Source organism: Mirounga angustirostris, unplaced genomic scaffold (assembly GCF_029215605.1).
Source record: "Mirounga angustirostris isolate CCGP_5_RB_7025 unplaced genomic scaffold, mMirAng1.0.hap1 SCAF_1, whole genome shotgun sequence".
Taxonomy (NCBI): Eukaryota; Metazoa; Chordata; class Mammalia; order Carnivora; family Phocidae; genus Mirounga; species Mirounga angustirostris.
The window spans coordinates 205,509,643-205,524,859 of NW_026991709.1; the positions used below are offsets into that span (position 1 = coordinate 205,509,643).

Sequence of the window (15,217 nt, forward strand, 5' to 3'; positions counted from 1 at the left end):
ACCAGTTTTCCTCCACAACTAGAGCCAAACTTCTTCCTGCAAATATGGGTCTTTTGTATAATTAAACACTTAGCTTCAGCTCCTCTGAATCTTTAAATAAACTAGTAGAAGGAGACTCCTGCCCACATCATTCCCACTGTTGTAATCGTGAAACAGATTATTCAGGTTTCCTCCAATGTGCACTTCCAGTCAGTCTTCTCTGATATTAACATCTCTTCCAATTATTCTCTATTTTCACAGAAAGTGGAAATGATGTTTTTGGTTTTCATTACACTGTGACATTTGAAGCATTTCCAGGAACAGGTGTGTGTGTGTGTGTGTGTACGTGCAACCTTTGGGCCACCTTTTTCAATACCAAAATAATTAACTTTTTCTTGCAAACAAGGATTTCTTTAAAGCTTGATAAGTACTAGAATTTGGAATGAATCATTAGCAGTGGGAAGATATGGGAGGGGAATAGGGGAAAAAGATAAGTGCATGTGCTTTTGTGGTCCATGTTATTTTTCCCAGCCCAAGAATATTATTATTTTTTAGCTGAGCTGGTACAAATACTCATGAAGGTGATCTCAGGTCATTGCAATGGGTAGGACTGAAGTATCACTTCCAGAAGAGCAACATGTAAAACTTAGTTTCAGCATCAAAATACAAAATACAAAAAACTTAGTTTCAGCATCAAAATACAACCCTAATAGTCAAAGGCCTGATATCTTGAAGGAGAATTATCCTGTCACACAGATACTGCTGAGTTTATATGAGCTCTACTTCTCTTCTAGACATCAGACACTCAAGTAATTCATTTTTTTAAAAATTGATTTTATTGGGGTACAATATTATTGCAATAAAAATCAGATTATAAGTGTACACATCATAAGTTTTCCCAATTCTAAACACCCTGAACTACAACTCTCACTGAGCTATAGAACCCTTCCATCACCTCAGAAAGCCACTCAGTACACTCTCAGTGTTCCCATCCCTACCCACAGGAAACCACAGATCTAATTTTATCACTATAGTTTACTTTTGACTACCCCAGAGTCATTCAATAGAGTAGAATTATTCTCCTTTGTGTCTGGCTTCTTTTACTCAACATTCTATGAGATTCTACCATGTTACTGTGTGTAACAGTAGTTCATTCCTTTATACTGCTATATAGTATCCTAATATATGATTATTCCACAAATTGTTTATCTGTCCTCCAGTTAATGGGCATTTGCATTGCTTGCAGTTTCGGCTATTATGAATAAAGCTGATATAGAAGATTCTTTTTTTTTTATGTTATGTTAATCACCATACATTACATCATTAGTTTTTGATGTAGTGTTCCATGATTCATTGTTTGCATATAACACCCAGTGCTCCATTCAGTACATGCCCTCTTTAATACCCATCACCAGGCTAACCCATCTTAAAGATTGTTTTTGTGGACATTTGTTTACATTTCTCTTGGGTAAATACCCAGAAATGGAATTGCTGAATCCTATGATAGGTGTATTTTAGCATTAGTGTATGTTTAACTTTATTTAAAAAACTCCCAAACTCCATTTCAAAACAGTTGTTACCCTTTATATTCTCAAATAGCGGTGTATGAGAGTTCCAGCTGCTTCATTTTGCTGGCATTTGGTACTATCAGGGTTTTTAAGTTTTGCTATTCTAGTCTGTGCTTTTAAAAATGTGACTGTGGAGCACCTGAGTGGCTCAGTTGGTTAAGTGACTGCCTTCAGCTCAGGTCATGATCCTGGAGTCCCAGGATCGAGTCCCACATTGGGCTCCCTGCTCAGCAGGGAGTCTGCTTCTCCCTCTGACCCTCCCCCCTCTCATGCTTGCTCTCTCTCTCATTCTCTCTCTCTTAAATAAATAAATAAATAAAATCTTTAAAAAAAATATGACTGTGATCTCCTCGTTGATGGGTACCAGGAGGAGGATCCCGTGCTGGCTGTGATCACCTACCTGGGGCTGGACCTCTCTCTGCTATGCCTCCTCCTGGCAGCCCTCACCTTCCTGCTGTGCAAAACCATCCAGAACACCAGCACCTCGATCCACCTGCAGCTTTCAATCTGCCTCTTCCTGGCCCACCTGCTCTTCCTCATGGCCATTGACCGGACTGAGATCAAGGTACTAACACTGCCACAGAGGACCCCCTGCCCTGTCCTACGTGATGATCATTTCGTGGAGCACTGATAAAATAGCCTTGGGTCCTGGGGAGGTTAGAGGGGTAAGTAGCCTATTTCACATTGACTAATGAACTAGAAGACAAACCCTCTCCTGACAATGTGACCATATACATGAGTTCTCTTCAATGGCAAAGTATGGGAAAGGTCCTGGGGCCACCCTCCTCCCTGACAGTCCCTCCTGGTGACACCTTTCTCCTCCCCCAGGTGCTGTGCACCATCACTGCGGGTGTCCTACGCTATCTCTACCTGGCATCCTTCACCTGGATGCTGCTGGAAGGTCTGCACCTCTTCCTCACTGCACGCAACCTGATGGTGTTCAACTACTCCAGTGTGAGCAGGGTCATGAAGAAGTTCATGTTTCCTGTGGGCTATGGAGTCCCAGCTATAATTGTGGCCATTTCTGCTGCATCCAGTTCTCTCCTTTATGGAACACCCACCCAGTAAATGCAAATTCTCACTGTCCTTATCTTCTCCAGTACAACCATGGCCATCATAGAACTAAGAGCAATTTAATTCCACCAGAACATGATAGGCAGAGAAAAGTCAGTGACCACTCCAAGGGCAATTACCTGGTGGAAGATTGCTTTCATTGAAGTGACTGTTTTATTTAAGTTCTTAAGATTTAATTATTTTTAATTTATTAATTTTCATCTCATTTTTTACTTTTATTTAAATTCAATTAGCCAACTTATACTACATCATTAGTCTCATCCCATTTTTTTTTCTTTTTCAGTTTTTTATTTAAATTCCAGCTAGTTAACATACAACATTACTATTCGTTTCAGATGTAGAATTTAGTGATTCATCACTTATATATAGTACCCAGTGCTCATCACAACAAGTGCACTCCTTAATCCCCAACACCCATTTAAACTGTCCCCCTACCTACCTTCCTCATCAACCCTCAGTTTGTTCTCTATATTTAAGAGTCCGCTTTCTGATTTGCCCCTCTTTTTTCTTTTTCCCCCTCAGTTCATTTGTTTTGTTTCTTTTTTTTTATTATGTCATGTTAATCACCATACATTACATCATTAGTTTTTGATGTAGTGTTCCATGATTCATTGTTTGCATATAACACCCAGTGCTCCATTCAGTACGTGCCCTCTTTAATACCTATCACCAAGCTAACCCATCCCCCCACCACCTTCCCCTCAGAAACCTCAGTTTGTTTCTCAGAATCCATAGTCTCCCATGGTTCATCTCCCCCACCAATTTCCACCCCTTCATTTCTACCTTCCTACTATCTTCTTTTTTTTTTTAACATATAATGTATTATTTGTTTCAGAGGTACAGGTCTGTGATTCAACAGTCTTACACAATTCACAGCACTCACCATAGCAATACCCTCCCCAATGTCTATCACCGAGCCACCCCATCCCTCCCACCCCCCACCACTCCAGCAACCCTCAGTTTGTTTCCTGAGATTAAGAATTCCACATATCAGTGAGATCATATGATACATATCTTTCTCTGATTGACTTATTTCGCTCAGCATAATACCCTCCAGTTCCATCCATGTCATTGCAAATGGCAAGATTTCATTCCTTTTGATGGCTGCATAATATTCCATTAAATATATAAACCACATCTTCTTTATCCATTCATCTGTTGATGGACATCTTGGCTCTTTCCATAGTTTGGCTATTGTGGACATTTGCTTTGTTTCTTAAATTCCACACATGAGTGAAATAATATGCTATTTGTCTTTCTCTGATAAGATTTGATTATTTAATATTAATTATGAAGTATGTTAATAATTATATAGTATAAATTATGTTTTATATTAATAATGATATATAAAATAATAATTATAAATTAATATATAGTGAACATAGATGAGGTGACTATGTTTTATCTTTTAGATTTAATTATTTCATTTTTTGTGGGGTAGAGAAGCTTATATTCTTTTTATTAGTTTCAGGGGCAGAATTTAGTGATTCTTCAGTTGCATACAACACCCAGTGGTCATTACACCAAGTGCCCTCCTTAAGGCACATGACACAATTACCCCCATCCTCCTCTTCTCCTGCAACCTTCAGTTTGTTTCCTATAGTTAAGAGTCTCTTATGGTTTGTCTTCCTCTCTGATTTCACTTTATTTCTCTTTCCCTTCCCCTATGTTCATCTGTTTTGTTTCTTAAATTCCACATATAAGTGAAATCATATGGTATTTGTCTTTCTCTGACTGACTTATTTCACTTAGCATAATACCCTCTAGTTACATCCATGTTGTTGCATATGACAAGATTTCATTCTTTTTGATGGCTGAGTAATATTCTATTGTATATATATACCACCTCTTCTTTATCCATTCATCCTTTGATGGATATTTGGGCTCTTTCCATTGTTTGGCTATTGTGGACATTGCTGGGTACACGTGCCCCTTTGAATCATTATATTTGTATACTTTGGATAAATACTTAGAAGTACAATTGCTGAGTCATAGGGTAGCTCCCTTTTTAACTTTTTGAGGAACTTCCATACTGTTTTCCAGGGTGGCTGCACCAGTTTCCATTCCCACCAACAGTGTAAAAGGGTTCCCCTTTCTCCGCATCCTCACCAACATCTGTTGTTTCCTGATTTGTTAATTTTAGCCATTCTGACCAGTGTAAGGTGGTATCTCATTGTGGTTTTGATTTGTATTTCCCTGATGCCAAGTGATGTGGAGCATTTTCGTTATGTGTCTGTTGGCCATTTGAATGTCTTCTTTGGAGAAATGCCTGTTCATTTCTTCTACCCATTTCTTGACTGGAATATTTGGTTTTTTAGGTGTTGAGTTTGATAAATTCTTTATAGATTTTGGATACTAGCCCTTTATATGATAAGACATTTGAAAATATTGTCTCCCATTCCATAGGTTGCCTTTCATTCTTGTTGACTGTTTCCTTTGCTGTGCAATAGCTTTTTATCTTGATGAAGTCCCAATAGTTCATTTTTGCTTTTGTTTCCCTTGACTTTGGAGATGTGTTTAACAAGAAGTTGCTATGGCTGAGGTCAAAAAAGTTGCTGCTTGTGTTCTTCTCTATATTTTGATGGATTCTTGTTTCATGTTTAGGTCTATCATCCATTTAGAGTTTATTTTTGTGTATGGTGTAAGAAACTGGTCCAGGTTCATTCTTCCACATGTGGCTGTCCAATTTTCCCAACACCATTTGTTGAAGAGACTGTCTCTTTTCCATTGGATATTCTTTCCCACTTTGTTGAATATTAGGTGACCGTGGAGTTAAGGGTCCATTTCTGGGTTCTCTATTCTTCAATTATTTTAAATAGTCAGTGCATATTATATAAATGACTATGTATTAGTATAATATTAATTGCATCTCATATATTAGTAAATGTCTATTAATAAAATATTCATTGTATTAATTGAGGGTGTTCTTTTAAAATCTAGAAAACAAAAGTGACATAAAGGGAGGCATTGATTTGTGTAAACTCCTTCTCTATCTTAATTTTAAAAGAAACGAAGGGTCATTTGGATGACGAAATAACTGTAACCACAGCTAAGATTTAAAAATCACTTCTGATATACAATCACTGTTCTAAATATTTTTCACATGTCAGTTCAAATCATCGCCCCAACAACCTGTGCAGTAGAAACTAGTAATAAGCCATATTACAGATGAGTAACTGAGGCACAAGGAGATTAACTAACATGGCCAAGATCACACAGCTGGTTGGTGGCAGAGCTGGGGTCACTTCCAGTCTGGTGCTCACATTATGCGCTTATCCTGATGACATGAGTGCTCAGCTGCATCAGGGAGCCCTGGCCAGCTGGCCTCCCTAGGGGGTTGAGCATAAAGGTCAATGAACTTTTTCCATAAAGGGCCAGATAATCAATAAATTCCAGCTTTGTGGGTCCTATAGTCTCTGTGGCAACTACTCAGTCCTGTCCTCAGAGCACAAACAGAACCACAGACAGTTCAGGAGGGAATGAGTGTGTGTTCCTATAAAACCTACTTATAAGAGCAGGCGGCAGCCGCCTGCTTTGCCAATGCCTACCTTCGAAGCTTCCCTTTGATGCTTCCCCCTGGGTCCATCTGACCCTCTCCCCAGTCCTCACACCTCCCACCTCACTCACAGCTCCCCTCCCTGGGGATAAAGTCCAGCTCTGTCATTGTTCTCAGTGTGGCCTTGAGATGCCTGATCTGTGAGTGTGTGAGTACCTGTGTCCTCATGAGGAGTAAGTTATGTAATGCACATGAGCCTTACTGCTGGGGCAGGCTTGCTGTTTTGTTTCTTTTGGGGTTTTTTTGTACTCACTTCTTGGATGGTCCAAAATTTTCACCTTGTCTACACATACTCATCCTTCACATCTCAGCTTTAAAACAATTCAGTTCTTATGATTTGCCTCCCTCTCAATTTTCAACTTATTTTATTTTTCCTTCCCTTCCCCTATGCTCATCTGTTACACAGTGTTGTTTCAAAGTATAGGGCATTTTCTTTATGCTTCCACACACATATTTGAAAATGCTTCTATCTTCATGAAAGAAGATGTTAGTTGAGAGATGCATTCTACACAGTTGTTTCATTAAGTATACGGCACTTTCCTTATGCCTCCACACGTACATTATGGAAAGAGCCCAGATGTCCATCAACAGATGAACAGATAAAAAAGGAGGTGGCACTTATATTTACAATGGAATATTACTCAGCCACCAAAAAGAATGAATTCTTGCCATTGGTAATGACGTGGATGGAACTACAAGGTATTATGCTCATGAAATAAGTCAGTAAGAGAAAGACAAATATCATATGACTTCACATATATGTGGAATTTAAGAAACAAAATGGATGTAGTGAAAAGAAGGGCCATATCCACCCCAATGTTCATAGCAACAATGTCCACAATAGCCAAACTGTGGAAAGAGCCGAGATGCCCTTCAACAGATGAATGGATAAAGAAGATGTGGTCCATATATACAATGGAATATTACTCAACCATCAGAAAGGATGAATACCCAACTTTTACATCAACATGGATGGGACTGGAGGAGATTATGCTAAGTGAAATAAGTCAAGCAGAGAAAGTTAATTATCATATGGTTTCACTTATTTGTGGAACATAAGGAATAGCATGGAGGACGTTAGGAGAAGGAAGGGAAAAATGAAGGGGGGAAATTTGGAGGGAGAGATGAACCATGAGAGACTATGGACTCTGAGAAACAAACTGAGGGTTTTAGAGGGGAGGGGGGTGGGGGGGTTGGGTTAGCCTGGTGATGGGTATTAAGGATGGCACGTACTGCATGGAGCCCTGGGTGTTATACGAAACAATGAATCGTGGATCACTACATCAAAAACTAATGATGTATTGTATGGTGACTAACATGACATAATAAAATAAAATTTAAAAAAAAGAAGATGTGGTCCATATATACAATGGAATATTACTCAGCCATCAGAAAGGATGAGTACCCAACTTTTACATCAACATGGATGGGACTGGAGGATATTATGCCAAGTGAAATAAGTCAAGCAGAGAAAATCAATTATCATATGGTTTCACTTATTTGTGGAACATAAGGAATAGCATGGAGGACATTAGAAGAAGGAAGGGAAAAACAAAGGGGGGGGATTCGGAGGAAGACTATGGACTCTGAGAAACAAAATGAGGGTTTTTTTGGGGGGAGGATGGGTTAGACTGGTGATGGGTATTAAGGAGGGCACGTACTGCATGGAGCACTGGGTGTTATACAAAAACAATGAATCATGGATCACCATGTCAAAAACTAATGATGTATTGTATGGTGACTAACATAACATAATAAAATTAAATTAAAAAAAATAATTCAGTTCTTTCAGGGAAACCCTTTCCAACTATTGAGATCTCCTATACCCTGGACTAGATTATGGATCCAGCTACATATCCTCATAGCTCCTCATACTTGATAATAAAATTCATCATCTTGATTTTGTCTATTGTCTAATTGTTGATCCTCCAACTTCATCTGTGTCTCCCTGAGGACTGAGACCACTCTACCGTAATCCCAACTGGGTCTTCAGGGCCAAGCACAGATCCTGACACAGAGGATATACTTGATATTTGTCCAGAAAAAAAGAAAAAAATATATATATATAATTTATTTTACTGATTGATTCTTTTTTTTCCTTTAAAAAAATTTATATTTATTTCTGCCGGCATTTCTGGAAGCCAAAACTTAAAAGAGCTCTTTGAAAGGAATTTATGTTTCTTAAAAACAACTTTATTACAGAATGCTTCACATGGAATAAGATGAACATACTGAATGTATAAAACCTAATGGGTTTGGGAATAAGTATACACCCATGTAACCGTGACCACTATCAAGAGCATATACAAAGTTTCAGTAATATAAGATAAATAGGATCAAGATATCAAGTATAAACCATTGCGACAATAAATGACAGTGTTGTATACTGAAAATTTGTTATGAGGATAGATCTTATGTTCAATGTTCTTACACAACGACAGCAACAGTAAAATAATAATAATAATAATAATGAAGGAGGAAGGAAGAAACATTGGGAAGGGAGGGGTATGTTTATTTATCAGTCCTTTGTCTATGAAAGCCAATATTTTCTTGAATCTCTTCCCATCTCTCTCTAAGATGCTGGCTCCACACAGACAAAGGATTCATATGGACCTTCTTTGGCCCCATCTGCACCATTTTCTCCGTGAGTAATGGATGACATCAGAGCAACCCGCCTGCCCAGCTGAGGGTTATTCAAAGATCAGGTGTATCAGGAGGGTGACAGGCAGGGTGAGCAGTCATTCCAGTTGGCCCAGGACTGATGAGGGGCTCCCAGGAGGTGGGAATTCCCATTGTAAAACCAGGACTAAGGTGTTTCCTGAGATGTGGCACTTTCAGTGCTAACATTTGTAATTCCCATGCAAACTGAATGGAAGTGGTCACCGAAGTTACAGGGCAAACATGGGCCTGAGTTACTGGGTGTTTGGTTTGCTTTTCTAGGACTGTTACAAAACACAAAAGCTTCTTCCCTGCCAGGTTAGGAGCTGGATGAGCTAGGACGAAGGTTTGCCAGATGTGGAGTGTAGTTAATATACCTGTGGGTTTTCTGCAGATTAATTTGGCTTTCTTTCTGATGACCTTCTGGATTGTGAAAACCAAGCTCTCCTCCAACAACAGAGATGTGTCCACACTCCAGAACACAAGGTGAGGATGGGTCACAGGTGCACACCACCCCCCATACAGAACATTATCCTCACGCGTCCAAGGCTCTGGTGTCCCTTCACAGTGCTCCTGGGGGGCCTGGAAGAGAGAGGTGCAGCCACTCTCCTTGGCAGCCAGATCAGATTCTGTGGTTTGCTGCTGACACCCATGCCAAAAAAACATCCCACCCATGCACAACCATAACAACAAACCGCTTCAGCTGCAGAGAGAATGGGCTTTGTTCTGATAAGCAGGGATTGCTACCATTGCCCTATGAAAAAGGTCCTGAGAACATTCACATACTTATAACACACGCAGGAAATCACACAACAGTTTCCAGAACCAGCATACCACATCATGCCCATGCCTTCATGCATGCTCTGCCCTCTGCCTTCCCCTTCCCTTTCACCTGGTGAACTCAGCTTCAACACCCACATATCACATCATCTAACAGTTTGGGGATGTCCTCTGCTTTCCTCAACTTTGCACAGAATCAATGGGCTCTATTCTGGGCAAAGCATGTCCTGGTTCAGTTCATGGAGAGGGTGAGGAAAGGAACAGCCCTGGATGGAAAGAAGTACTTCACTTCACACACACACACAAATCATTTGTTCTTGTCTTTCCACTAGACTTTAAGGTCTGTAAAAACAGAAGTCTTGTTTTTGTTGTTTTGAATGCCCTAGCCCCAGGTGCACAGAACATTCTCAGTAATGTCAGCTGAACAAAATTGAGGATCTTCATGAAACATCATCATCTGTTTGAAACTCACATTCTCAGGTGTCACCATTATCCTCAGTCCTAGTCAAAATGCCATCCTGGACCCAAATAATGTTTCTCTTTAGGAACCATTGACAATAAAGATCAAAGTTGATCACAACTCAGTCAGAAGCATCGTGGAGTGGACTTGAAACCAGCCCTGGTTGTGTTGCTCTGGGTGCATCACGACCTCCTTTCTCCTCCTACCCAGGATGCTGACATTTAAAGCCACAGCTCAGCTGCTCATCTTGGGCTGCACGTGGTGCCTGGGCATCCTGCAGGTGGGTCCAGCTGCCCATGTCATGGCTTACCTCTTCACCATCATCAACAGCCTGCAGGGCATCTTCATCTTCCTGGTGTACTGCCTCCTCAGCCAGCAGGTACCACTGCCCGACTCCCCCCCACCCCCCGGTCCTCCTACCATCCTTACTGCCTTTGGTGAGCTGACCCACACATGCTTTGCCTCTGCAGGTCCGGGAACAATACAAAAAATGGTTCAAAGAGGTCAGGAAAACCAAAGCCGAGTCAGAGAAGTACATGCTCTCAAGTGGGACCATGTCTGATGCCTCCAAACACAGTTGGTAATATTATGCAGTGCTCCCAGAGCATTTCACTAACCAATCCTCTTGACAAGCTCATGCCTATCTCACTGGACAACCTGGGATATATTGGATGGTTCACACCAAGTTTACCCCTGGACTCACTTGAAGGCACTTCCCTGTCTTGAAATGAGGTCTTCCTATACTTACACTCACTGAGGTTCTATGCTCACATTGACCCTTGCATGACTGTCCTCTTTCCCCACAATTGTAGAGCACCCCCTTTGTGTGACATGTTGCATATGGTTTCTAATTGTACTTGGGGAGAAGATACAAAAGATAGATACTTATAAGCAGAGAGGGAAACTTGGTCAGCTAAATAATTAGGAATTAATGATCTGGAGCAATGATGCACAAACTGCACAGTCACCGCCCATCCTTTATCCCAAGTCATTCTGGAAAGAAAATGAGACTCACAGGGCTTATGTCAATTATGCAAGGCCTTCAGCCTCCTCTACTTTCCCCCAACTTCAGTGACCCCCACCCTGCCTGCCAAGTCATCTGCACATCTCTCCCCCACTTGCTTGTCCTCCTTCTGAGACTGTTCCTTCCCAAATGCTCTACTCATCAAAATCTCATCCTTCGAACTTTTTCCTCTTTCCAGCAGATCTTCTTACTGAATTCTTCATATAGAAAACATGAGTCAGCAGGAAGAAACAAGGTTAATTTCGCACTCTCAAAAACACCAACCATTTGGCATCCTGTTCATTGTCTCCTCATTCCATCTTGTCACCACAGATAGACAAAATATACTTCCTACCTTTTACACTAATTCTTCAACCTGCACACCTCCTGACTTCTCAGTAACTTCACATTACTGATCATACATTTTCTTTCTAATATATTTGGTCTCATGTCCTCAATAGCATCCTTTCCACCTGCTTTGCAACATGTTAAATCTCTCTCTGACACTGAAGTATTGTTATATATTTGATTCCTCCCTCTTCTTCCTCCAGATATTCGAAACTGGATTTTGCCTCCATCATTCTACCAAAAGAGCTCTCTCTTAGGCCTCCAATGTTCTCCACTTATAAATATCTTTTGGTCCTCTTAGCTTTCTTGACAGCACTTGATACTCTTGGCAGTACTGGATGCTGTGTTTGCCTCCTCCATTTTGAAATACTCCTCTTGTGTGTCTGGCTTCTATGTCTCAACAGTCCCTGGAAAACTTGCTATCTTTCTACCTGAGCTTTCTTCATCTCCTTTATATTTCAACTATGAACCACTTCTATTCTCATAGTTTGGTACAAGATTTTATGATGTATGTATATTAATGTTTAGAAAAGTTAATAAGTACATTTCAAAGTGTACATCTTGCCTGTGTCTTGGAAGAGGCAGCCATGTGATGTAGGGGAGATTTTTCCTATTTTGCTGTATATATACATTGTTAACATTATTTAAAAAGAGAATATTCACATATTTGTGATCTGAAAAATAAAAAGAAAATTCTAAGTTGCTACAAAGCACAAAGAAATAAATTCACATGATATGGATAACTATCTACTTTTCACTTTAAACTGTTCACATCTACCCTCTGGGAGGGTATGTGCTATGGTGAGTGCTGTGAATTGTGTAAGACTGTTGAAGCACAGACCTGTACCTCTGAAACAAATAATATATTATATGTTAAAAAAAAAAAAGAATACAAATTTTAGGATTGTTTGTTCCAGCACTTTGAAAAATGTCATTGGAATTTTGATCGGGATGGCATTGAAGGTATAGATTGCTCTGGGTAGCATAGACATTTTAACGATGTTTATTCTTCTGATCCATGAGCATGGAATATTTTTCCATCTTTTTGTGTCTTCTTCAATTTCTTTCATGAGGGTTTTGTAGTTCCTAGAGTATAGATCCTTTACCTCTTTGGTTAGGTTTATTCTGAGGTATCTTATGGGTTTTGGTGCTATTGTAAATGGAATCATTTCTCTAATTTCTCTTTCTACAGTTGCATTGTTAGTGTATAAGAAAGCAACTGATTTCTGTGCAAGTTGGTACAGCCACTTTGGAAAACAGTGTGGAGGTTCCTCAAAAATTTAAAAATAGAGATACCCTATGACCCAGCAATTGCACTACTGGGTATTTACCCCAAAGACACAGATGTAGTGAAAAGAAGGGCCATATGCACCCCAATGTTCAGAGCAGCAATGTCCGCAATAGCCAAACTGTGGAAAGAGCCAAGATGCCCTTCAACAGATGAATGGATAAAGAAGATGTGGTCCATATATACAATGGAATATTAGTCATCAGAAAGGATGAATACCCAACTTTTGCATCAACATGGATGGGACTGGAAGAGATTATGCTGAGTGAAATAAGTCAAGCAGAGAAAGTCAATTATCATACGGTTTCACTTATTTGTGGAACATAAGGAATAGCATGGAGGACATTAGGAAAAGGAAGGGAAAAATCGGGGGGGTGGGAATTGGAGGGAGAGATGAACCATGAGAGACTATGGACTCTGAGAAACAGGTTTTTAGAGGGGAGGGGGAGGGGGGATTGGTTAGGCCAGTGATGGGTATTAAGGAGGGAACGTACTGCATGGAGCACTGGGTGTTATATGAAAACAATGAATCGTGGATCACCACATCAAAAACCAATGATGTATTATTGTATGGTGACTAACATAACATAATAAAATTTTTAAAAAATAATTTAAAAAAATAAATGCAAAAAGAAAAGAAGAAGATAGCAGGAGGGGAAGAATGAAGGGGGGGAATCGGAGGAGGGAGACGAACCATGAGAGACGATGGACTCTGAGAAACAAACTGAGGGTTCTAGAGGGGAGGGGGGTGGGGGGATGGGTTAGCCTGGTGATGGGTATTAAAGAGGGCACGTTCTGCATGGAGCACTGGGTGTTATACACAAACAATGAATCAAGGAACACTACATCAAAAACTAATGATGTAATGTACGGTGATTAACATAATAAAAAGAAAGTGTTCACATCTAGAAGGACTTTCTCCAGATTATGGGAGCAATGCACAAGTTTTGTTGGTGTGTTTATATTTTCCATACCAGTTATTCTCCCAGCAAATTCTTTCCTTAAAAACCATTAATCCTCCACAAGACGTAGACTATCCTTTGGATCTGGGTAAGGAGGAGGAGTGAACATCCAGTCACCCACAATATGATCTCCTCACTTCACTATGTGGAAGTGCCCAGCTGCTTCCTGAAGCAGACACTATACAGTACTTTTCCCAACATGCAAACCCCCCTGGAAACAAAGCCCTCCCCACACAAAACCTACAAAACAGAGTCCCAAGCAGAAATCCCAGATTGACCTTCTAGCACATTCTCAGGGTGTTTTACAGCTGGGAAATTCAGTCTGTACTGGCCTGAGCTCAAATACTGGCTCAGCTATTTGCTCTTTATTACACTGTAAACAAACTATTTTATATCAGATCTCTTCGCTTCCTCATTTCAAAACCCTCTCACTATCCTCCCCGACTCGTCTTAGCTTCCTCATTTCAAAACTCTCTCACTATCCTCCCCGACTCTTTCCAGCACTGCTCCAGATTCCTCCCGCCTAGCTCTTCCAGGACCCCACCCCTCTTCCCACCATCAGACACTCACATTCTCTGATCAGGACCCCCCAATGACTCTAGCCCATCCCTCTGGTCCACAACAGTCTCCCCCATTCTCTGACTCTCTCCAATTCCTTTCTAGGCTCATTCTTCCAATTCCTCACATCTCCCACATGCAGAATTCCTACTCAGCTTCACAGAATCCCCACCACCCAAGCCTTAGGTTACAGATCATGTTTCTGGATTTTTGACCACCCAATCCTGAAATTTCAATTCCACTTACTGCAGATCCACGGCCTTGGATCTCCAGGTACAGGAGGCAGGGGTTTCTGGTACCCAGGCTCCTCTAGTCACAAACTTCCAATTCCCAGGTTCTGAGGATTCCAACTTCCAGGAATCAGCTGCAAAGTCCTCTTCATCCAGGGGAGTGCATGCTGTCTTCTCTGCCCTTAAAAGCCTCTGAAGTAGGGAGCCCAAGGGGCATGATGACCTCACTGTGTTCATTGTAGCATTGGAAGGCAGAAAAACACAAACCACTCAAGTGAACCATCAATAAGAAATGGCAAGATGAAAAGTTACTTTGGTTTTAAGGAATGCCAGTCCACAGACACAAAAACTGAAACACTTCTTCCTATGTTGACATGGAAAAATCTCCATGTACAAGTTGTTGGGTGTCCATAGCACAATACCATATAATTCTAAAATCTTAGATTTATTAACATTGTAATGTTTACACAGACATACTCTTATCTAACTTTTCATAATTAAGTTATAGATTCTATGTTTGGCAGAACAAATTATAATTTGTTGATAATAGAGAATACTTATTCAAGGGAGGTTAGGTCAAGGTGAGGATCAATCAGATATCTCTTGTGTTTGTGGTGTTATATTTCTACAACAAAATGTATTCATGTTTTTACTTGTTATCAAAAATAAACTTTTAAGTGTTTTAAATAAGGTACCCTCTCCTGGTAAAGGCAAGAATACCACTGCTAAAAAGCAAAGTATACAATGGAATAT

The 15,217-nt window shown here is 40.3% G+C and overlaps 1 protein-coding gene across 1 annotated transcript; it reads left to right on the forward strand.

Moving 5' to 3' along the window:
* The first annotated feature begins 2,282 nt into the window (after positions 1-2,282).
* On the forward strand, positions 2,283-13,054 carry LOC129045739 (adhesion G protein-coupled receptor E2-like). Its single transcript, XM_064593475.1, has 6 exons — positions 2,283-2,304; positions 2,376-2,448; positions 8,755-8,821; positions 9,230-9,321; positions 10,286-10,454; positions 10,546-13,054. The coding sequence occupies exons 1-6, from the start codon at positions 2,283-2,285 to the stop codon at positions 10,657-10,659; spliced, it is 537 nt and encodes a 178-aa protein (XP_064449545.1). The 3' UTR covers positions 10,660-13,054.
* Positions 13,055-15,217: the final 2,163 nt, after the last annotated feature.